The 23628-nt window shown below is 33.8% G+C and overlaps 1 protein-coding gene across 4 annotated transcripts in view; it reads left to right on the forward strand.

Moving 5' to 3' along the window:
• The window catches only part of LOC143238028 (ankyrin repeat and fibronectin type-III domain-containing protein 1-like), a 192933-nt gene extending 172200 nt beyond the window's left edge, over window positions 1-20733 (forward strand). For 3 of the 4 annotated variants that reach the window (XM_076477918.1, XM_076477919.1, XM_076477920.1), the window contains 6 exons: window positions 4308-4538; window positions 6676-6842; window positions 9486-9638; window positions 9784-9938; window positions 10410-10510; window positions 16440-20731. In XM_076477918.1, the coding sequence (XP_076334033.1) occupies window positions 4308-4538; window positions 6676-6842; window positions 9486-9638; window positions 9784-9938; window positions 10410-10510; window positions 16440-17336 (1704 nt within the window). In that variant the 3' untranslated portion in view covers window positions 17337-20731. Of the gene's footprint in view, window positions 1-4307; window positions 4539-6675; window positions 6843-9485; window positions 9639-9783; window positions 9939-10409; window positions 10511-16439 lie in introns of all 4 variants that reach the window. The other variant, XM_076477916.1, reaches the window with a different exon arrangement.
• Window positions 20734-23628: the final 2895 nt, after the last annotated feature.

Genomic DNA, 23628 nt, shown 5'->3' on the forward strand with positions numbered 1-23628 from the left:
TTTTTTACAGCTAACCTTTATTTTATCTATTAACTCCCCCACCAAGAGAGACTGTTAAAAGGATAGTATTCACTACATAAAAATATGCACTTGCACTATATATACTCAAGACCCAATGGTTGGGGTGCAATTGTCGTCTGTTCTCCAGATACTGACGTAGCAATGCTATGTTTTCATTATTATAATGTCATTGGTGCACGTGAACTATTCTTTCTTATTGTATTAGAGGCAAAGAAAAGGCATATTACCGTTTTTGATACTGTTTCAGTTATAACTATAAATATCTACCAACAAATCACGATTTTACAGGATGTTATTCAACAAATAGTTTATAGGTAAAAACAAAGTCATCTCCAACATTACTTGCCTTTTGCTGAATTTAGAAAACTATACATCTCATATAAATCTTAGTGTTCCACAAGCTACAAGATTCTTTATAAATTAAGTTCTGAAGCCTAAATTTTGAAAAGCTGTAGTATTTAGGCCAATTTTATTCACACAAAAAGTACCAAACTTCCACCGGCATGTCATTCTGCTGATATACACATTCAGTAATAAACTTCAAAACTTTTATCTAGAACCACAATTGCAGATCATTTTTGGTCTACCATCTCGAGGTACTATATATTGGGAATATGTTTATGATGATTCTCTTGTACCAGGCTTTGCCAAAATTAAAGCAGTACCAAACACAACTGTAAAATTAATTGTGCGTGGCGAGGCTTACAAGCGCGATAATGATTGTCAAAATTCGCAAATGGAAGACAACAAAGTGAATTCTTATCTGAATTCTACTATTCAAGTAGTGTTCCTTTAAGGGTTTTTATACGTCAAGCATTAATTCTGTCAAAGGGTCTTATCCTAGCTTCATAATTATTTTATTAATTTTCTGCATCTATACAATTTGACTAATTTTAAAGAAACAATCGCACCTAAAACATAAAATATTACGTCAGTTAGCTAATTAAGCCGCTATATCCGCTAAGGGGGTTTAGAAAATTTACTTCTATCTTCTAGTTTTAGTGTTTCCTTTTTAGTTAGCTTAAATATCTTAGCACAACGAATTCAAAGGATAGGGATAGACAAACACAGCTCCTCCGCACAGGAGAAGCGTGTACCAACTTTTGTCCCCTATGAAGTTTCCCTAACTACCTTATTTTTAGTACCGCCACCACTTTCGGATTCCAGATCGCGAAGTAAACGTTACTCATTTCTCGAGTTCTTTTTCATCACCGACCCCACAAGTACCGATGAAACGTTTTTAAAACGTTAAACAGGAAAAAGACCAAGTGGTTGTGCACACCAGAGGATGTTAGTGGAATGAATTTCGCGCTCTTCAAACAAATTATAGATGGACAATAACGATTGAAGTGGATTTTTTCATTACCGTTTTTAAAAATCTCTTGTAGAAATGCAGTATTATAAAAGTGGACATGTCCAGAAAAACAACCAGGTAAACCAGCAGATAACATTCACCCTTCAAAAAGAATCAGTTGGTCTCTATTCTAGCATAAGAACTTTTCCTTCACCATTACACTACATCCAACAGATGATAAAACTGAAGAAGAAAGAGACATTCGCCTCATCTCTTTTTTATTCTATCTTCACTTCGAAAAAATTTGAAACGCGACTCATCGGACCATATTGCCATCTTCTATTTCTTATTTATTCAAAGTTTGTATTTTACGCAGATAGCCCATTTTGTAGGTTTGTACTTAAAAACAAACAAAATTGAGACTTGATTCAAAATTATAGCAATACTTCAAACTTCGATCTACTTCATTCATATATATGTATGACAAAATTTGTGGCTCGTCTTGTAGGTAGTGCAGTAAAAACACATATTACCCTCTTCTATTTATTGTTTAGCCAAAGTTTGTTTATTTTTGAATTCCTCGCAATACTTCACGAGGCTATCTGCGCCAGCCGTTCTTGATTTAGCAGTGCAAAACTAGAGGGAAAGCACCATCAACTTTGGACTACTTTTTTAGCAACGAATAGTGGGATTGACCGTCACATTATAACGCCCCCACAGCTGAAAGGGCATGTTTAGTGTAACGGGATTCGAACCCGCAACCCTCGGATTACGTGTGGAGTGCCTTAACCACCTGGACATGCCGGGTCGGCTTTTACGATTCTCTATAAGTTGCTTTTTGTAGTATTTAGGTCTCACTGTCTTATTAAATGGTCTATATTGGGTGGCTCACCTTACTATGATCATTTCCTTTCAACTTTTTTTAGAGTGAAACCAAAATGTAATACTTCTTGTTGTAGGTAATAGTACCTGATGGGTTGCTAGGCGCTGGCACAGGGAGGTCCTTCCTCCGATTCTATTTAACAGTGTTCCGAATTCTCAGTTGGTGTCTTGAAAAATAAAAATAAAAAACTATAATCGATTCATACTGAAACGCTGAAAATTCCAGCGCCTATGGACCCGATCCAAGAATCTTTTAACTATTTACTAACGCCTCCGAGAAGTACAGTGAAAGAAAACAAAAATGCATTAGAATTTTAATAACAAAAAATATTAATTTTTTATTGTTTGTACAAGCAAACTATAATTTGTAATGTATAATTTGTAGAACATTTCATTTGTTGTCGTATACAAGACAAACTGATTATAAGTCGAATGATTGCTTAAGCCAAATAAACACAACAATGGTTGATTAGTCTACAATGAATTGGAAAGAAATAAAGCCTCTCTGGCAGTTTATGAAGTGAGTTCCCGTCTATCAAGAACATCGTAATTAAATATCATTCCTGTAATTGTCTGTTCAAAACCAACTTCTATCACGTTCTACCAACTCCTTTTATACGATTGTCACTAAATAAAAGCTATGGTTGACAAATGCATGTGACTTACAATTAAACGGAGAGACCAGTAAAGTACAGCAATAGATATTACTGAAGGTGACTAGTCGTTAGCTGGAGAGGCTAGTAAGGTGTAATGGATATAACTGCATGTGACTAATCGTCATATGGAAATATTAGTAAAGAGTAATTGATGTCAGTTTCTGTCTCGGTTTATCATCAGAATTAGTCAAACTGTCCTACACGAATGCCATTATAAAATTGTGATATGATAGTTCATATCTAGCGTGAGAAGTGTATTTTCTCAAATACAAAAACAGAAATGCAAATTTCAGTGGTTCTTAGAACACAAAATTTTAACGTTGTTAAAGCGCTTGACATGCAATCTGAGAGTTGCGGGTTCGGATTTCTGTCCTACCAAACGTTCTCGCCCTTTCAGCTGAGGGGGCGTTATGATGTAACGATCAATCCCACTACTCGTTGGTAAAATAGTATCCCAAAAATTGGCGGTGGGTGGTGACGGCTAACTGCCTTCCCTCTAGTATTTCAGTGTTAAACTAGAAACGACTAATGCAGATAGCCCTCATGTGGCTGTGCTCGAAAATTCAAAACAAACAAACCCTTGCTCCGATTCTAGTTGTACCCCGCTGGTGGACTCAGCAGACAGCCCAATGTGGCTTTGCTCTATGAAAACAAACAAACAAACGATTCTAGTTGACAATGCCCTGAATCCTCAGTTGGCGTCTTCAAAAATCAGAATAGAAAATGATGATCGATATCATGCTGAAACACCGAAAATTCACGCGTCTAAGAGTGCCGAAACCCTAATTATTTAAGCACCTAATAACGCCTTTGCAGCAAGGTTTGTTATTTTGGATTTTCAAACAGAAGAGTTTCGTTCTTAAAATAAGGACCTCCCCCTAGTGGCACAACGGAATGTCTGTGGACCCATACCGCTAAAAACCGGGTTTCGATACTAGCGTTGGAAAGAGCACAGATAGCCCATTGTGTAGCTTTGTGCTTAATTTTAAAACAAACAAGCAAACAATTTTAAAATAATCAATCAATATATATATAATCATTTTATCCGAAAAAGATCCATTCTCATTGAGGATTTAGGATGCCAAAAAACAGGTTTGAATACCCGTGGTGTGCAAAACACAAATACCCCTTCATGTAGCTTTGTGCTTAATAACAAATAAACAAGTATAAGAAAATGTATTTACTAAATGTCCCGCAGTGGCTCAGCGATATGTCTGCGGACTTACCACGTTAAAAACCGGGTTTCGATACCCGTGATGGCCAGAGCACCGATACCACATTGTGTACCTTTGTGCTTAATTCAAAACAACATTTATTAAATATGACATGAATTCTAATGGTATTTAATTGGATTATTAACATTGATAGAGATATGTTACGTAACTTACATGTCTTATTTTGCATTTTTTTCATTAATTAATTTAAACTAACCACAATACTTGTGATTTTTCCAGGGAGCGCTAGGTGTTCAAGATCTTGGACAATTGTACTATAAGCCTATCAAGGACAAAGAAAGTATTGTAGTTTTAAGCAGTGTGAAAAACATTTCCGACCCGAAAACACTAAACAGCTTATCAGTACGATGGCTTCCTCTAACGAAAATCTTGAGAAAACTACCGAGTATTGTTGCAAGTGACGGAGGAGAGACACTTCATGTGAGCGAGCTGTTATTGTCATCTTTACAGGTGATTTTTACTACATTTTTTTTCGGCATTTGAAACAAAGAAATTTACAAACGTAAAAATATTTAAAGAAACGTTTACGTCTTTCTGTTATTGGGGGGTTGGGGGTTTAACTATACAATCAGTTTAGTTGTAACTGTTATATGGAATATTTCTATGGGCTAGTAATATTTTAATGAATTAGCTTCATATGAAATAATGTCCTAAAATTCTGCAAACTTTTTTATCATAAAATGATAAGTCTATCGTACAGAAATTATTTTGTTTTGATGTTATAACAATTTGTTATACAAAACGTAACAAAATAACTTTAGATTCGAGTTGTTGCTTCAAAAAATAGTGTAATTTCTAAAATGTTGTTTTGGTGTTATGACAATTTGTTATACAAAATGTAACAAAGTAACTTTAGATTCGAGCTCTTGTTTTGAGAAAATAGTGTAATTTCTAAAATGTTGTTTTGGTGTTGCGGAAGATATCTTCTAAAAGAAGTTACTTTTGGTCAAGAAGTTTCCATTTTAAAGGCCCAGTATGGCCAGGTGGTTACAGCGCTTGGCTTATCTGAGGATTGCGGGTTCTAATTTCCGTCCCATCAAACATACTCGCCCTTTAGGCCGTGGGGGCGTTATATATGCCGGTCAATTTCACTATTCATTGTTAAAAGAGTAGCACAAGAATTGGCGGTAAGTGGTGATGACTAGCTGCCTTCCTTCTTGTCTTTCACTACTAAAGAGACAGCTAGCGCAGATAACCCTCGTGTAGCTTGGTGCGAAATTCAAAACAAAAAATAAATCCATCTTAGTCTTGACGGCATTGTAAGAATGGTTTATGACACTTGGGTATTTTAATTATTTATATGAAACAACAATAAATATTTATGTTGTTATAACTTTCTTTGATCCAGGTCTGATAAATTATATTTAAGTTAGTGAATCACTAAATGATCTGAGATACTGAAAGTTATTACAGTAAGAAGAAAGTCTTCTCGTCCTTATTTGATTGAAGTCAAGGATTGCTGGTCAACGTCTCTTTCTCTCTGACTGGTTTGATTTCAAGATGAGCCCTTTATGTCTGCATCCACAACTTCTGCGTTCTATGGAAACATCACACCTTCAAACATTAAACTTACAGTTGAGAGAATAAATGCATCTTTTAGACACTATTGTAGTGTATATTGACTAGCTTAACACTGAATGAAAATCTTCTGTTGGTTATTTACTTTACAAAATGCAATAGTTTCTTACCAAAATCTTGATACAAACAGGGTGAGGAAATTATTTATTAAAGTATTTCTCTACATAAGGTAAACCGATGAACAAATATGTTGTAGTGATTGAAAGCTCTAAAACTAATTATTATTGATAAGCAAATTTAGTATTTTTTATCGTTTACCGAATACTATGATGAGACCAAAAACGTCAATACTTTCTGTATGATAGACTTTAGATTTTCGGGTGAAAACAAAGAGAACATATAATACAAATTAACTGTTGTTATGATGACGTTAAAGAACAAAGAGAGAGAGAAATATGGCACACTATCTTAACAGTTAAAACATGGTCGTAATCAGATAAAACTACATCATATTACTTCATGTAAAGAATTAAATCGTAAGAAGTTTTCGATTGTCTTACTGTAAGGCCTTTTTCAAGTTATAAGCTGAAGATGGCAATAGTATAGCAGTCGAAAGCTTGTACGAAAGCAGTTATACACGTGGAATATTTGTGGTTTTTCTTGAAGTTTGTTGATGAATTCTTGCAAAATGTAGCCTACTGATTCCAAACATTAGGGGCTCGGCATGGCCAACGTGTTCAGGCGTTCGACTCGTAATCCGAGGGTCACGGGTTCGAATCCCGGTTGCACCAAACATGCTCGCCCTTTCAATCGAGGGGGCGTTATAATGTTACGATCAATCCCACTATTCGTTGGTAAAAGAGTAGCCCAACAGTTGGCGGTGGGTGGTGATGACTAGCTGCCTTCCCTCTAGTCTTACACTGCTAAATTAGGGACGGCTAGCGCAGACAGACCTCGAGTAGCTTTGCGCGAAATTCAAAACAAACCAAACATTAGTAATCATGTTCGTTAATATTGGAAACTTGTGGTATCTCTACTTCATGCTAATGTTGTTGGTAATATGTTCCAGGACATGATTAATTACAATCGTGAAAGTACAAAGTCATTACCACGTGGACTCTATCTAGGATACGTAAAACTGAAAAGTTCTGTTGACGTCATTCGAGTGTTAGTGCCCAAGAAGACGCCAAACGTCCTCCCATATAGCCGGATTCGAGAGAATTCCCATGTTTCCAGGTAAGTTCTAAAATATTTGAATCAGTTTTGAAAAGTTTCACCACCTATCATTCTTTAGTAAATTTTCCTTGCTTACCCCAAACTAACATCGTGAACAACGATAGAGGTTCATAATACGGATCGTAACGAATCGCACAAAATCCTAATAAAATATTCGGACAATAAACAACTTAAACACTAAAGATTCAGTTGAAACAACACTTTAAAACACTTATTATTGACTGCTAAAGATGTACACGTATAAAGATGAATAAAAGCACATATCTGCTCAAAACGGCCTGATTGTAAATATTCCTATTATTATTATTGTCTTACCAGCCTGGTAAACTGTATGTATAACTTTTGTAGAATATTAAATAAGTCACTGCACATTTCGTAGAAGTATTGGAAAGCCGATTTGTTTCTTCGTATTTAACATAAGTGTAAAAAACAACATCATAATTCTAGAATAAACAATGTTATCTTGGAGTTAACTTTCTTACAAAAATCTGGTATTTCTTCACAAAAATTTAAGTACATGGTGAAACAGGATTTACAAGCAAACAGCAGAAGAACAATAATTTACTGTAAAATGTACATAATTAATAATTTATAGTTTATACACTATACAATCGGTGTCTTTAAGGAACCAACTCCTATACTATGTACGAAATGAAGCAGTAAAAATACGCATAATATTAAATTTTATTACACACATTTATAGAATAATTACTTTAAAAAACACGATGATTTATTTAAGACGATGTTTTAGACGTATAAGTTTTATTTGAAAATGCTGCTTTTCCACTGGTAAAATTTTAAACGCGCTTAGTGGGTATTGTGTCTGTCAGGGCGTATATTTGCCTATTACTTTGCATTATATATAGAAATTTAATTACAAATTTCCATGACAATCTCCAAATACAACTTAACATTTTACATCTCGAGCTAATACGATAAAATAGCCAATAGCTACAGTAAGTCATCACGAACTGTATCAGTTACTTACAACCTATATTTATTATCATTACCATCTATATAGTTAGGTATTCAATTTTTATTAATTTTGTCAATTAAGTAACACCAAATAACATTACTTGACTCAGTGAAAACTTTCAGAGCAAATGTTTCAAAATGAACACAAAAATCAAACTCCAAAAATATCCAAAATTAACCTTTAAATGTCCAAAAGAGATTTACTGGTTTATTGCCAAGCTACATCAACTAAACTTACGTTGATGTAACAGTATTAAAACAACTAACACATATAGATAGATACATATATACATACATATGTTCAGAGTTTTATAGGAAATATTTATTAAAATTTCCATCAATTTCGGAAGAAACGCAAAAAAAAAAAACAACTATTTCGTTACTCTACCTACAATGATCTAAATGCAGTATGCATCATTTCTTGTTTTATAAATAAAATAATAGTATTAATTCAACTTACTGCCTGAGCAGGTACAACATTGTGTATTTCTAGAAACGCCAGATTGGTATGGAAACGTTTCTTTTACATAAACGTACTCAGTAACTTCCGATTATTATGAATACAAACTCGTCTTATACAAATATGCACTCAGTAGCGTTAGGTTATTATGGAAGAAGACATTGTATAACATTTTCTTCGTCATCAAATATTTATGGAAATATGTTTCAGTTTTGTTTTACTTCCTTATTAGTGTCAGGTTGTTTCAAATATTTCTGAAATATGAGGATTGTAATGGTGAAAGAAACGTTTCATAGTTATTAAAACCTAGAACGTACAAAATCGTATAATATTATATAAAAGACAATGTATAACAAAACATTGTCTTAAAACACTAAAGGTAATTAAATCGAATAGGTGTTAACGTGGTAACATAATTCATATAAAACTCAACCTGGTATCTCAAATCACACCATACTGAAGCCATATAAAGCCTTGTATCTTACATTATATTGAAAAAAAACACAAAAAACTGTTCCACAGATCTATCCAACTGCGAAAGTACGCCTATGATTTGCCCTGAAAACAGAATCACGTAAGTATTGAATAATGTTCTACATGACGTACATAAATTCAGACTCAAAGTTTTAACCTACAAAATGGGATTAAAATAGTGCAATTCCTTGTTAATTAACTGTTAACTGAGATCCAGAACTTACAGATAAATGGTCAATGTTGACTTTATTATTCTCGCTGTTAAGTATTGTTACAATGTAGAACTAAAACAACCATAGTAAGCTGAGAAGTAACAAAATTCACTCCAGCCATAATATGCTCACTGGTGTGATTATTTTATTCTGCTTGAAAACTATTCACTAGATGATTTTAAATTTTCAGTTTCATGAACTTCAAGTTAAGTTCCAGAGCGTTCAACATCCACTAATTTGAAAGTTCGTTAGCTAATACATCAAAGCAATTCAGGATTTGTAATGCAGGACAAACTTAATATTGTTTTGCAGATTATGCACAAACCTTACTGAAAAAACTGAAGCAAAAGACAATACCAAACTTTCAGAACCTTCAAGTTTAAAGTACGTTGAAACTAAACGTAAAGAACATTGTATTCAAAGTAAAATTAGGTTTTAATCTTCAAACCAGTTATTAAACGTTAAGTGACTTATACTATTGTATAGTAGTAATTAATGGGTATGTTTTATGTATTTGTTTAGAGAAGAATGGGAATGGCTGAAATCTCAGAAGTCTCCAGACACTACCATCTCGCCATCTAGCGTTCAACTGAAGTTCCAAAAAGCAATTTCATCAGCAGCAAAAAACCTACTTTCATCTTATGGCATTCCAGTAGTAGAATTAGGGTTTCATAGGTAAGGTACTTACTTGAAATGTCTATATATACATATTGGAAGAACGGTATGGTTTTGTTGTCTTTAAGTAAGCCTGTTTATTCATATAATTTTTTATTTATTAGGATTTATTGTGATTTAAACGTTTCATACCAAATCTGTACAGGTTGTACGACGTTGACGTTATTGAAATGAGTCCAAATGTGTCCTTTCTACTTGTGCTGCCGCCTGTTGAGAATGTTTGCTCTATACCTGGACAGTACGATGATCTAACGTCGCGAATGGATTGTATTCCACTTCCTATTCAAGTATTTGAAATACGTAAGTTACTGAAACTGTTACTCATGGCATTTCCGGACTTATTTTTCACAATTTAGTAAATTTATAAATATAAATTATGTGGTTGAATATTCAACAATCTTACACAAAATATGGAACACTCAACAAGTTTGATGACGATCTGTCTTCAGATAATGTTTTAAAAGTATTTTGTTTTCTAGAGGTTTTTCGAGTGTCTTTACCTCGTGTTATGGTTCTGTCATAGTTCTACTGTAAAGTAGGGAAAATAAAAAGATGTTTTCTCTTTACTGGATAATAAAGATCTTCAAACATTATTTAATAAATATTTTGTAACGGGAAAAACAATGTGTTCTAACAGTTTGTTTAAAGAAGATTTCTTGTTTTTTCTTCTGTAGACGGTTAACGCCAATTTTTGTTATTAAAGTCGTAACCATAGTAATAACGTGTCATTTAAAAAAGTAGTCAAGTTTTATCATTTTCCCCTCACCACAGTTCACATGACAACCTACCGATACAACTTCATTGTCCACTATTCTCGACTTTCCTCCATCCTTGAAATGGATACATTAATGGCCCAACATGCACTGCGAGAGGTAAGATTGGTGTCTTTATTCTGCAATGCAGTGTTAATGCCAAACAGGTAAAAGAAAACTTTAATAAAAATTCTTAGATATAGCATCGCTGCAAACTGTGACAACAAATAAATATTCAAGAAACAGAGAAATAATCTAAATATAACTGAAAGATGTTTTTGTACAATATTATAATGAATTTAAGCGAGATGTTTAATTTATTAAACAAATTTTGTATAATCACGCATATGAAATAAAGATAAAACTAATTATTAAAAATCCTATTCTATAAATGATTGTATGATATCAGGTGAATGTTTTGCTATATGACTTTATAAGCTTAGAAACATATATTGTTATGGAGTTCATTTTAAGGTTATGGGCGATCATTGTAAGCCTACCACACTGTCGACTCGAAGGTCCACGGTTCACGTTCTATTATCTAAAATAAAATCAACATAAGTACATTATAATATACTCTTGAAAACAAGAAACGCAAAAGGGATATTTTTGTTATTTTAGAGAGAAATATATGTAATAACGTTACAAGATCAGAGTATGTGATGTTACACGTGTTAAGGCACTGATTTTCAGACCAAAATGACAATAAAAGTTGTGCACTTTGACAACGGAGGAAAACATCGAATTTTTCGCCAAAACGCATGCGTGTCCAATAAATTTGTTTGAGAGATCTGCATGTTCTGCAAGTGCAACATATGCAAAATCCCTATAAAAGTGACGGGTTCTCGGTTTCCATAGCTCAGTGTTAAGCCACCGACACGCAATACAGTTACGCCAAGACTGACTGAAGCACAACGCAACAACGTCATTGGTCGCTTGGAAGCAGGCGAATCTCGATCAGATGTTGCCAGAGCTGTGAATGTCCACCCAAGCACCATCACAAGGCTATGGAATCGTCACCAACAACATGGATCAACTCGTGACCGTCCACGATCTGGCAGACCTCGTGTGACCACGCCCTCACAAGATCGCTACATCCGGTTACGTCACCTTCGGGATAGGACCACCACTGCGACGTCTACTGCCTCAACCATACCAGGGCTGCGTAGGATTTCCGATCAGACCGTACGCAACCGTCGACGAGATGCAGGAATCCGACCTCGACATCCAGTCAGAGGCGTCATCCTCACCCAGCAACATCGTCAAGCACGGCTGCAGTGGACTCGGGCACATCGAGTATGGCCTCATCGACGATGGAGGCATGTTTGGTTCAGCGATGAATAACGTTTTATGCTTCGTAGGCAGGACGGAAGGACCCGTGTTTACCGTCGCCGAAGTGAACGTTTTGCAGCAAACTGTGTGCAGGATGTTGACAGATTTGGTGGTGGCAGCGTCATGATGTGGGCTGCCATCGCCTACAATGCCAGAACAGACCTTTTGCACATTCGAGGGAATCTTACGGCTCAACGATACGTCGACGAGATTCTTAGGCCTCATGTGCAACCCATCATGGTGAACGTCAACGACGTTTTTCAACATGACAACGCCCGTCCTCACACAGCCCGACTCACCACTGTCTTCTTGAAACACCACAACATCAAAGTTCTTCCCTGGCCCTCCAGATCACCACATTTAAACCCCATCGAACATCTTTGGGACGAGTTGGACCGACGTCTGCGACGGCGACAACCTCAACCGCAGACTCTACCTCAGCTTGCAGCAGCTTTGCAGGCTGAGTGGACAGCCATTCTACAGGATGTGATTCGTTATCTCATCGCTTCCATGGGCAGGAGATGCCAAGCAGTTATTGATGCTCACGGGAGGCATACTCGTTATTGACGTTGAGTGACGTTAAACTTCACCTAGTGAGCGTGGACTTTGCATTTGCAGACTTTGGATGTTCAGCAGTGAATGTGCAAAGTTTCACACATGTCATACAGAACTACCCAGAATAAACTTGTTAACAAGTTGTCTCATAATTTGGCTTTTGCGTTTCTTTGTTTGAAGAGTTTAGTAACAGCCATATCTCATTTTTCAGTTAGAGAGCCAAGTAGTTGGTAAATATATTCTGTTATCTAGCTGCTTCACTCTTGTATATCAATTCACAATTAAATAATAAGAACAGCTCAGATAATGCTTTTGTGGCCTTCTTAAAGGATATGAAACAAACCAAAATATCACATTACAAAAAAAAAAAACGTAGTATGAAATAAAACATCTCTTTTACTGAGTTTCAATAAACTGAGAACTAGGTTACTCATATTTTAATAATTGAAAAATCTAAAAAGTACGCAAATGCAAAGCATTTGCAAAATATACTTCAATTACGACAGCTGCCACCAGTTCAATGAAAGCCCGGCATGGCCATGGGGTTAAGGCGTTCGACTCGTAATCTGAGGGTCGCGAGTTCGAATCCCCGTCACATCAAACATGCCCTCCCTTTCAGTCGTGGGGTTGTTATAATGGTACAGTCAATCCCACTATTCGTTGGTAAAAGAGCAGCTCAAGAGTTGGCGGTGGGTGGTGATAACTAACTGCCCTCTCTCTAGTCTTACACTGTTAAATTAGGGACGGCTAGCGCAGATAGCCCTGGTGTAGCTTTGCGCGAAATTCAAAAATAAAATGAACACTTGGTTACAAAGAATAAGTTGCAATACATATATATATATACAAGCTGCTAATGTACAACAGAGTTCAAATTGGTTAAATTAAATATTTTGCGATAAAAATCACCTTAACTGGACTTTTTTCAAATTCGATGTTTAAATAGCAACTTTTAAAGTATTATACGGTATATACAAATAGCGTTTGATAGCATCTCTTGTATCTTATGGGACGAGTGCTGATATTGTTCGAGGGCTTCTTTGGTACTGTCTTGTTTTTACAAGATAAACGATAGATGGTCTAAAATGATATTCTCACACATCTATGATTTTAAATAAGAAATTACAAACCAGAAAAAATGTGGAAAAATTACATTTACAGATACCGTGATTTTTCTCACAACTTTTAAGATTATTATTTGATATTATAAGGAAAGAAGAAGTAAACATAGATTTACACAGCGATAAGATTTTGTATTACATATACTTGGGTTAAAAAAGCAAATTTAAAACTATAGATACTCTACTAATGGACAAATATATGAGATTCCGAATTGTGCTTTGTTACGTGCATCACTAATTACGATCATGTTTTCTATGAATGGATGAGCCAAGAAAAATGGCTGTCACATTCAATATATTACTGTATGATACTTACAAATAACAGTTAAAGTTGAGAACTGGGAACTGGTTGAAGTGTTCTTTTTTTTTTTTTTTTTTTTCAAAGCTAGCCAAAATGTGTAAAGTTTTCGTGTTAGCTTCAGTACAAAAGTTTGTTTCTTTCTTTTGAATTTCGTGAAAAGCTACATGAGGGCTATCTGCGCTAATTGTCCCTAATTTAATAGTATAAGACAAGAGAGAAGGCAGTTAGTCATCACCACCCACCGCCAACATTTGGGCTACTCTTTTACCAACGAATAGTGGGATTGACCGTCACATTATAACACTTTCACGGTTGAAAGGGTGAGCATGTTTGATGTGACGGGGACCGCGACCCTCAGATTACGAGTTGAGCGCCTTAACCTCCTGGCCATGTCTAGCCCTAGTGCGACAGAAAACCATGTTAATACTTGGGAATAAGTGATTACTAAGTGTTTAGTGTAAGCTAAAAAATCGTAATTCTAGTGTAAACGATTTGATCATTATTCCTTAGGTTAACTTTTTTTTACATAAATATGGTGTTACTTTGAAAAGCTTAAGTACAGTGTGAAACAGAAATTACTAGTTAAAAAAAATATTAGGTGACTGTAGCATGTTGAATACATAATGCTTTGTGCGGTGTACAATCGATGTCTTTACAGTGCCAACCTTTTTATACACAAACTTCTTGTCAGGAGAAAAACATCACAAAACAAGTAATAAAAATATTTTGCAAATGTAAAATAATGTAGGGATAGCAGTGCCAAAAAGAAAGTAAACATGAATATAAAAATAATATATTTTTCTTTTCTTTTTTTCTTATAGTAGATTTCTCAATTTTAAGTCCCAACAAGTCAAGTTTATAACCAATGATGATTGATATCTGATGTAACCATTTGTTTGGTATAATAGCAACATTTAAGGTCTAGAAGATCGATGAAAAACTGACAAAACTGATATAATATATATTATCATCGAATTATAAAAATAAAACTGTCAGATGTTAATGTTGCTTTGTGTTCTGCCAGCTTGTCAATTAAAGGATTTTACTTATAGTTCTTTATATTATAAATAAATACTGCGTTTCGTTTTTGTTAGGCTTAAAATTCTGATACAGTAGATATCTGTTGGAGATAAATTCAAAAATCAACTTGTTCTAAAAATGACGTAATACTCGGAACTAATTAAACGTACCTGCAGCAACTTACTACAGAGGTCATAGCGATATCATAAACACTGTATGGTTCTCTTCTTGAATTCAAACGTCCATTGGGCCTATTCAATTACTTCAGAATTTCAGTTGACAAGTCAAACTACCTTTCTCTATTTCTATTGTACTAATATACTGGGTTTAACTCACTTAGAATAGTAACGAGAGTTATAGCAGTCGTATGCTGTTATTCCAGTAACTGTCTGTTTTCCTTTCTTCGAAATATTCTCCGTTATTTTTGTCAAAGTGATTCAAGCTGATTCAGTTATTTTAAAACCACGTTTTGACGGAATAAATCCTTCTTTTTCTACTGCTAGTTTTGCTCTTAAAATATTAAACGTTAGGCCTATGTTAATCGTTTGGTCTATCACTTTTACCGCAGTTAACTTCACACCGTACTTTTGCTTGGCAGTACCCTGACTCTCTTCTTCTGTCGATTTTGTCTGTCTGTTGTTTCCCGCTCATTCATATTATTTGTATCTTTATTACTAAACTCGACAACAATGACTTACAAACACAACTTCCGATAATCGTCTGCTGTTAATTCTCTTATAATAAAAAGTAAGCAGTCATACAATATTTATTCGCAAAATAAACTAAATTATAATATCTACATTAAATAGTCTTTTATATAACGGCAAAACAAATCTTCACTTGTCAACCTATTACAATGAAATTAAAAAAAGAGAGAATACACAAGTAATAAAAAATTGCAGAAATTACGTACAATGCAAGGATGGCAATGCTAAATTGTTTCTTAAATTTCGCGCAAAGCTACTCGAGGGCTGCCTGCGCTAGCCGTCCCTAATTTAGCAGTGTAAGACTAGAGGAATGGCAGCTAGTCATCACCACCCACCGCCGACTCTTGGGTTACTCTTTTACCAACGAATAGTGAGATTGACCGTAACATTGTAACTCCCTCACAGCTGAAAGGGCGATCATGTTTGGTGCGACCGGGATTCAAACCCGCGACCCTCAGATTACGAGTCGAACGCCTTAAACCACCTGGCCATGCCGGGCCTAGGTAATGCAAAAAGTATAGGAACAAGGTTCGGATGAATACGCAAAAGCAAACAAAAATTACTACATGAGTAGCCATATTTTCCAGGAATAACTTTTTGAACAATGAAATGTTGAATTCCTGTGAGGTGAATGAACTGAGGCTTCAATAATAGCATTTAATTACTATTTTTATTACTTTTATATATGTTGTCAAATGCAAAAGATTCGCTAAAATATATGTTTTACAATATAATTAGACTATAATATAATGCTATACATAGTGAATGGTTTTGAGGTGATTTACATATCAACATATTTGGGGTGATTTCACAGAAAGTTGAAAATAATTATATAAAAAGTAGTTTTAAAATGTCCGTAGTAAGAAGATTGGAATATATTATTTAATAAAAATTTTAGATTACTTGCATCCGAAAAGTTCTGCAACGATTGCAATAGTAACAATTTCTCAATGATTTTGATAGTAGCAATTCTGAGATGATTTCCAGAGTAACAAGTTGTGAGTTTTCTGTTGCAGGCTTTCTCGTCACTTGAAGTAGCTGCAGCCAGGGAAAGATTATTTCAGCTTCAACTTTTTCAGACTCAAGTTGATAATATCTGGAAAGAAGTACGATGGATTATGGATGTCCTCACATTCGCTCGAGATAAACAGATAAACGGTGGGATCCCTCTGAATCAAATCTACCTGTACCAAATGAACTCTCCCTCCCCACAAAATTCTCCACGCCAGTCTCCAATGCTACATCTCACAAAATCTCAATATGAAAGACGAATGTCACGAGATGAAGTAACTCCAAAGTATTCATTACGTATCACAATGTCATCTTCTAGTTTCTCTATTCCCGAAACTAGAGAAACTGATGTGATGGAAATTAGACGATCGATCTCAGCATCAAAACTCTTACGGAGTAGCTCGGATTCCGAGGATTTGGATGTAAATCACAGTGAGTTAACAATTCTTGGACCAAAAGCTAGCAGTTCCGACTCGCTTGGAGTTCGTTTTAATCTTGGAAGCAATGAAGACACAAAAGCTTCCAGCACTTCCAATTCTCCAATCTTGCGTCTTCCTTCAAATGATATTTTTCAGTGTCAAAGTGAGGCCATTATACTCCAGAAGGAAGACTCGAATTCAAAAATGTGCGTCAAAGATTTGGAGTTCACAAAACGGAACAGTCTTAGAAGTCTTCACCAATTATTCTCTCTAAGAGGTCAAAAGAAACAAACAAAAAACAATTATTTTAGAAAATATAATGCTTTATCCGAAGACAACGCTTGTGGTGTTCAGGAAAATTCAAAGATAAAGCAGAAACTGAATCTACACGGAATGGATGACCAATCTCTGTTTACCAGCATGTCCGACAAATCCCTGTCTTCGTGTTCCAGTGATTCTAGCTCAGAAGAAAACCAGTTCTAATTTACAGTAATAGCATTGAAAAAAGCCCGAACAACACTAAAAATAATTATTATATCCTGAAACACACTTTTAAGTAAAGAAAGTATGCGAAGCTCAAAAAATTTAAAACACACAACATTCAACATTATTCTGCTAATACTCGAGCACAAAATCTCATTAGTAGTCAAAACGAGTTTTACATCTGCAACAGAGATAAAAGTATCATCAATATTAATCCTTATATCAGTATCGGATAAAATATAGATGGTTAGATGGCACAGATATTTCCAGGAACAAATTAAGAAATTATGTTAGATAACTATTTAATAGAGAATCTATATGATGGAAATGTATATAACAATATGCTGTGGTGCTTTAACACTGCTAGTGTTCGTTTCGTTAATATGATAACATTACTGTCACGAGCGTGATCTGTTTGTGTATGTCAAATATCATATAGTTTGAATATATATATATAAACATAAATATAAATTGGACATATAACTTGTGCATTTTATATTAGTTTCAATATGACTGCTTAACAATTCTTATTTTATGGTTATATACATACACCATACCTGAGGCAGACAGCAAATATCAGACCAAAAATTAGTTTTCTAGCTAAGCAAAAGATAAACATAAACACATTATGTAAAATAAATTACAGTTTAGTAATGAATAATCTGAATGAATTTTGTTTTCATGCAAGTTAATATGGACTCGCAGTTTTAAGCACCTGAGCAAGTCCTTGCTTGATTAAATTTTCTCATAGCTTTATTAAAATTCGATTGTTAGCAAGACTGCACTGATTATATGTAAGTCACGTGCATACATAGTAATCCTTTCTTCTTGGATTAAAAATATATCAAGTTTGATATACATAATTAAATACACGATGCCCGCACAAGAACAGGAAAATTAGACCATTGTAAGCCTTAGTACGTTTTCACTATAGTTGCAATTGTTAAAACATTGTCTCTCTAGGATTGATGTCAGTAGAATATTTCGTAGAATATGTGAAATCGTTAAAGCTTTTCAACAAAACGAATATGTGATTTTCTGTATTATATATGTGTGTTATGAATTTTATATACCCTTGATACATGAATACTAACCAAACTTTAACTAACTGAAAATATATCTGTTTATCAGTCTCCAAAAGTGACGATATTTTAAATGGTTCAAGGCCCACCCAACCTTTTACTTTCAACTGGCGTTACCTGTAGATTTGGTATTTATTTTTTAAGTGCAATTTATTTCAATGCGTACTTTGCGTGTTATTTTGCAGCTTCTACTAATACAAACATGTAATAGCTATCAAAGTGTAAAACACACACAATTGTTTTTAAATTTAACTATTCATCATAAAATTTATGTCACACAACTCCATTGGTAAGTATTGTGTTTGTTAACGCCATAAAGTTCTTTGGGAAAAGTTGAAAATTTTCAAACATTATTCTAGATTGCGATGCTGTTTTAATCAAGTATATATTTTTTTGTGTGATTATTCAAAGTATTCGCATAAAGTCGGGTAATATTTTTACTACTTATCTATCAATGCCTCTATAAACGTGTAAACATTGAAGAAAAAGAGCACACATGCATACGCACCAGTATGTCCAAAATTTCTCTTACCTTGGACTCAAAATATATCACATTTCACATGCATAACTAAATAGACGATGCTACAAAAGAATAAGTGAATTAGCCCATCACGAGTTTTAATAAATGAAGTTAATAAAGTAAAGAAAACTTTTACGAAGTGGTGTTGAGAGATAGAGGAATTCTGTTTCCGAAACACTAATTTATATCAACCAAAAAACGTACAAAATGTTTGTGAGGTGTTAAATAGAACAGCTGCTTGATGAACTTAAGATGGCTGAAAGTGTTACATCATCAAACCATCCTTGAGAGGACCAAAAAAAAAAGAGGGAAGTCTATAACACAGCTCTGTTGTTGTTAGTTTTTTTGACAAATGGAGAAAAGCTCTCTGTCTCTTAATTCTCAGTCTTTATAATTTAATCATATCAAGTGAATAGAAAAGAAATTCACTCCTTTGTTTTATGAACACCCCTCTCTTATTTGCTGTCTGTTTGTGATTAATAATGTTAGTTTTGTGTTGCTTATATAGTTCTTTTTAAGTTATAGTATAAAGTTTAACATGAAAGATTTATCAGAACAAGCAATGTTTTTTATAAATTTTTAAAAGATCAAGCATCATACTAACTAACGTACTATCTCGTATATGTTGACATCTGATGACCTTTGTGATATTTATATATGCTCTTTTTTGTGAATAATTTGTGCTAATTATTTTATTTTTTTATTTTAGTATATAAGAAAAATAAGTGTTGTTGTTTTGAATTGAGCACAAAGCTATACAGTGGGCTATCTGTGCTCTGCCCACTACGGGTATCGAAACCCGGTTTTTAGCGTTGTAAGTCCGCAGACATACCGCTAAGCTACTGGAGGGCGAAAAAAAATAAGTGAAATGAAATACACATCAACTAGAAATAAGATGAATGGCATTTGTATTTGGGCAAAAAACAATACTATAACTAAATGCTTAAAGAATAATATATTTTGAATGAAGAATGATTAGTTAACATAAGTCTCCATGCTTACATGACCAGACTTTTTTGACAATAAAGCAACGTTCAACAGAAAAAATTGTGGCAAAGTTGTGGCAATATTACTAATAATTTGTGTTTAAATCACTAAAAGCTTGTCTTCAAACAAGTATTGTTTTAATAATATAATTCTAAATAGTTAAACAACATTTTCAAAATTTCATGTCAAAAACATTCGTCTATTTAAATTCAATTAACATTTTAAAATATGAGATGAAGCATAGATTATTATTTCAACGACTAAATTAACGCCATCTGTTGGCCGTACTAGCATATGATTATTAAAAGTTAACCTTGTCTACAAAAGTTGTTATTTTAAATTTAACGTATAAAAAGTAATATGAAATAAAAATACCAAAAACACCATAAAATATCGTTCTTTAGCAAAAAACATACTCGTAGATAATTATGATCTTAAGAAGGTATATAATTAATTATTATTCTATAAATATCTGTTTTTCTCAAATTAGATGGTTAAATAAAATATACAAAATTATCAGAACTTATATAAATTTTATATATATATATATCAAAATCATTGTTGTGTTGTTATATATTATATATATTTGCAGATAGTTCTGAAAGTAAAGTAGCAATTGAAAAGATAGTTTTATTCGCTTATGTGTTGGTTGAAAGGTATACAGTGATAACAGTAAATCTAAAAATAGATATGCTACAATTCATAAAATTTTGTAATTTACCATGTTTTTCAAATGTTAGGTTTTTGTAAGAAAAATATGGTTTCGTTTATGATCTTCAAAAGTGTTTTTCATTAATAAGAGCTTCTTTTTTTTATTTGAAAGTAAATACTTATATTTGTAAGATTTTTTTCCAATTCAAGTTTTTTGTAGATTTATATTTACAAGAAGTTTCACGTGTTTCTACTTTCGTAATCAAGTAAACAATGCTAGTTTTGGGTTCAAACCTTCAATTTATTTTCATGGTGAGTTTCATGGTGAGTAATCGCAATGATGTTTCTAGATTTACCTGTTCAGTCCGAGCTATTTTTTTGGGAATATCAGTTCTACTATTTCGTAAGTACAAAATTATTTTTCGTTACCCGCGGCGCCAGTGCATGAGATCCGCGTGTGACATATTTATGCCGTCACATTTGTACTCTGAGAATGAAGAAAAATAAAGTCATCTGTGATGGGGAACGGAGGCAAAACGAGAAAATCGTGTATACTATAGTAAATATACATGCACTTAAGATAAAAATTTCGCGAACTTAGGGGTTGCACATCGCGTAATAAAAATGTTTTTCTTAGTATCATATAAGCAAGAGTTCTATTATAGTATGATATACATGTACTCCAGAAAAAAATTCTACTTCAAATATACTCGAATATACAAGCAACACAATGGGCTGTTTTCGTATATCGAGCCTCAGTTTTTAACGTTAAAAGCATTCAAGCTTAACATTGAACCACAAGGGACGGACAAGATATTATATATAAATAATAATTTGATTACTGGTGAAATGAGATATATTATTAAATACTGTTAAAAAGTTAATTAATTATAACAGTTCTCGAACTATGTAATGTTGGTTTTATGTCACAATTTCGTTGTTTAACTTTACTGGGAGTACGTTGTGGTATATTCAACTATAATTATTTTTATTATTAAAAAGTGTCAGTAAAAATTGCTTATTATTATGTGAAGTTATTTAATCATTAAAAATTAACATATCATCAAATTTCTTCAGTCTTTTTCGTCATTGATAAAAGAAAAAGAAAAAACATGAAGTGTTGCTTTTATGATTTTTTTTTATAATTGATCAAAATTGTCAACTTTAATTTGAATAATAAGTTTAAAGATAAATATCTATCTATAGCACTAGATGTAATAGAGAGGATGGTTAGGGCCTAATTCAGGTGTATTTTATAATCAAGATTGTCGGTTGCGTGTTGTGCTGCCAAAACAACCCGCTGCAGGACACATTGTGTGTTATTAACAGAATTAATAGTTTAACGGTATTAATCTTCTGTATCTCGGAGTGTAGTAAACCAAACTCTCCCATATTTTCTTTGGATATGCTATACGGAACTGTTACTTCACATACCAAATTTCAAAGCAATCAACTAAGAAATACCTCAGATATAGCATCTTCAATTCTAATTGAGTTTCTTTCTAATTTTTCTTTGCGCCAAAAGTACGGAAACTTTATTTGATAAAAAAATATACTTAACTTTTACGGATTTTTCTCTAAATTTACTACACTGATAAATATTTTCAAATTATAATTAGGAGTCTCCTTTGGTGTAAAAATAAAGTACAGGCGCAAAGTTTTCCAACAAAAATCGCTCTAACGTGATGAAAAATTTTGCACACACCTATGCAAAACGTCACAAGAGCTATCGAAATAACATTTTTACTACAGCTTAATCTAGGAATAGAAGTGGGCCGTTTATAGTTTTTTTTCCATTCTGATTAAAGACGGCTGATTTAGAGCAGCAAAACCATAAGGTGAAAGAACGTGCAGATGAACAGGTAATGGTTAAGCCAAGCAAACTAGATTAGCAGAGTCTGAGTCAAGTTTTCCAAAGAATTATACTAGTGGACGGTTATTATTCATTATTCATTACCAGCCCTCAATCAGAAATTTACTATAATTTTACGAAATTATCCTAATTAAAGATCGTTTAGTGTCAGATGATATTAACTTAAGCAATTAACGTATATAACGATCATTCCCAGTATTCGTTGGTAAAAGTGTAGCCCAAGAGTTGGCGGTGGGTGGTGATGACTAGCTGCCTTCCCTCTAATCTTACACTGCTAAATTAGGAACGACTAGCGCAGATAGCTCTCATGTAGCTTTTCGCGAAATTCAAAACAAGCCAAACCTAACCATAAATAACGATGCTTGATACGGCTGTACCGATTGCGTGGGAGTAATGAAAAGAAACTGTAAATCTAAATTTTATGACGTTACTATAAAGTACGTTTTAACACTGTTTTTCGTCTGAACATATTGACAGATATTTTTTTGATAACATGTAAATGAGTATTCCTCTTGTTACTCTGAGAAACCTTTATATTTTGATATTTTACACGACTTGTTTCAGTATTAGGCCTACGTCGATACCAACTGAGAATCGCTTGTCACTTTGCTGTTAATTGGTGTTGTTCTAAAGTTATTATTTATATCTGGCCCTATTGGTCTTGTGTTTCACGTATTGATCTTGAGAAGTGGTATTCCCAAACATGCTTTGCACTCTTAACTTTAAGTGCTTTATTGAAGTGAAAATCAATACTACTGTTCGATTAAGATTAACAGTTTCGAGAGATAGGCAGTGCCATCTGGTTGGATTTAACAAGTTTATGTGTGTGTTTTCTTATAGCAAAGCCACATCGGGCTGTATGCTGAGTCCACCGAGGGGAATCGTACTCCTGATTTTAGCGTTGTAAATCCGTAGACTTACCGCTGTACCAGCGAAGGACTAACAAGTTTAACGACATATGTAAAGACTAATATTGTAGTAGCAGTGTTGAAGAAACAATTGATATAAATCTGACGTCTATTTTTTAATAGTCGTAGAATTGTAGAAAAAACTTTGTGATATTTAAGAAATTGTTCAATTAATTAAAAAACAAAATCTAAATCTTCATCCTCTTTTGAATTTTGAGTTTTGGTACAAACAGATAATTAATATGTATATTTCAATTTAAAACAAATCATA

The sequence above is a fragment of the Tachypleus tridentatus genome, chromosome 13, assembly GCF_004210375.1.
Source record: "Tachypleus tridentatus isolate NWPU-2018 chromosome 13, ASM421037v1, whole genome shotgun sequence".
NCBI classification, from domain to species: domain Eukaryota; kingdom Metazoa; phylum Arthropoda; class Merostomata; order Xiphosura; family Limulidae; genus Tachypleus; species Tachypleus tridentatus.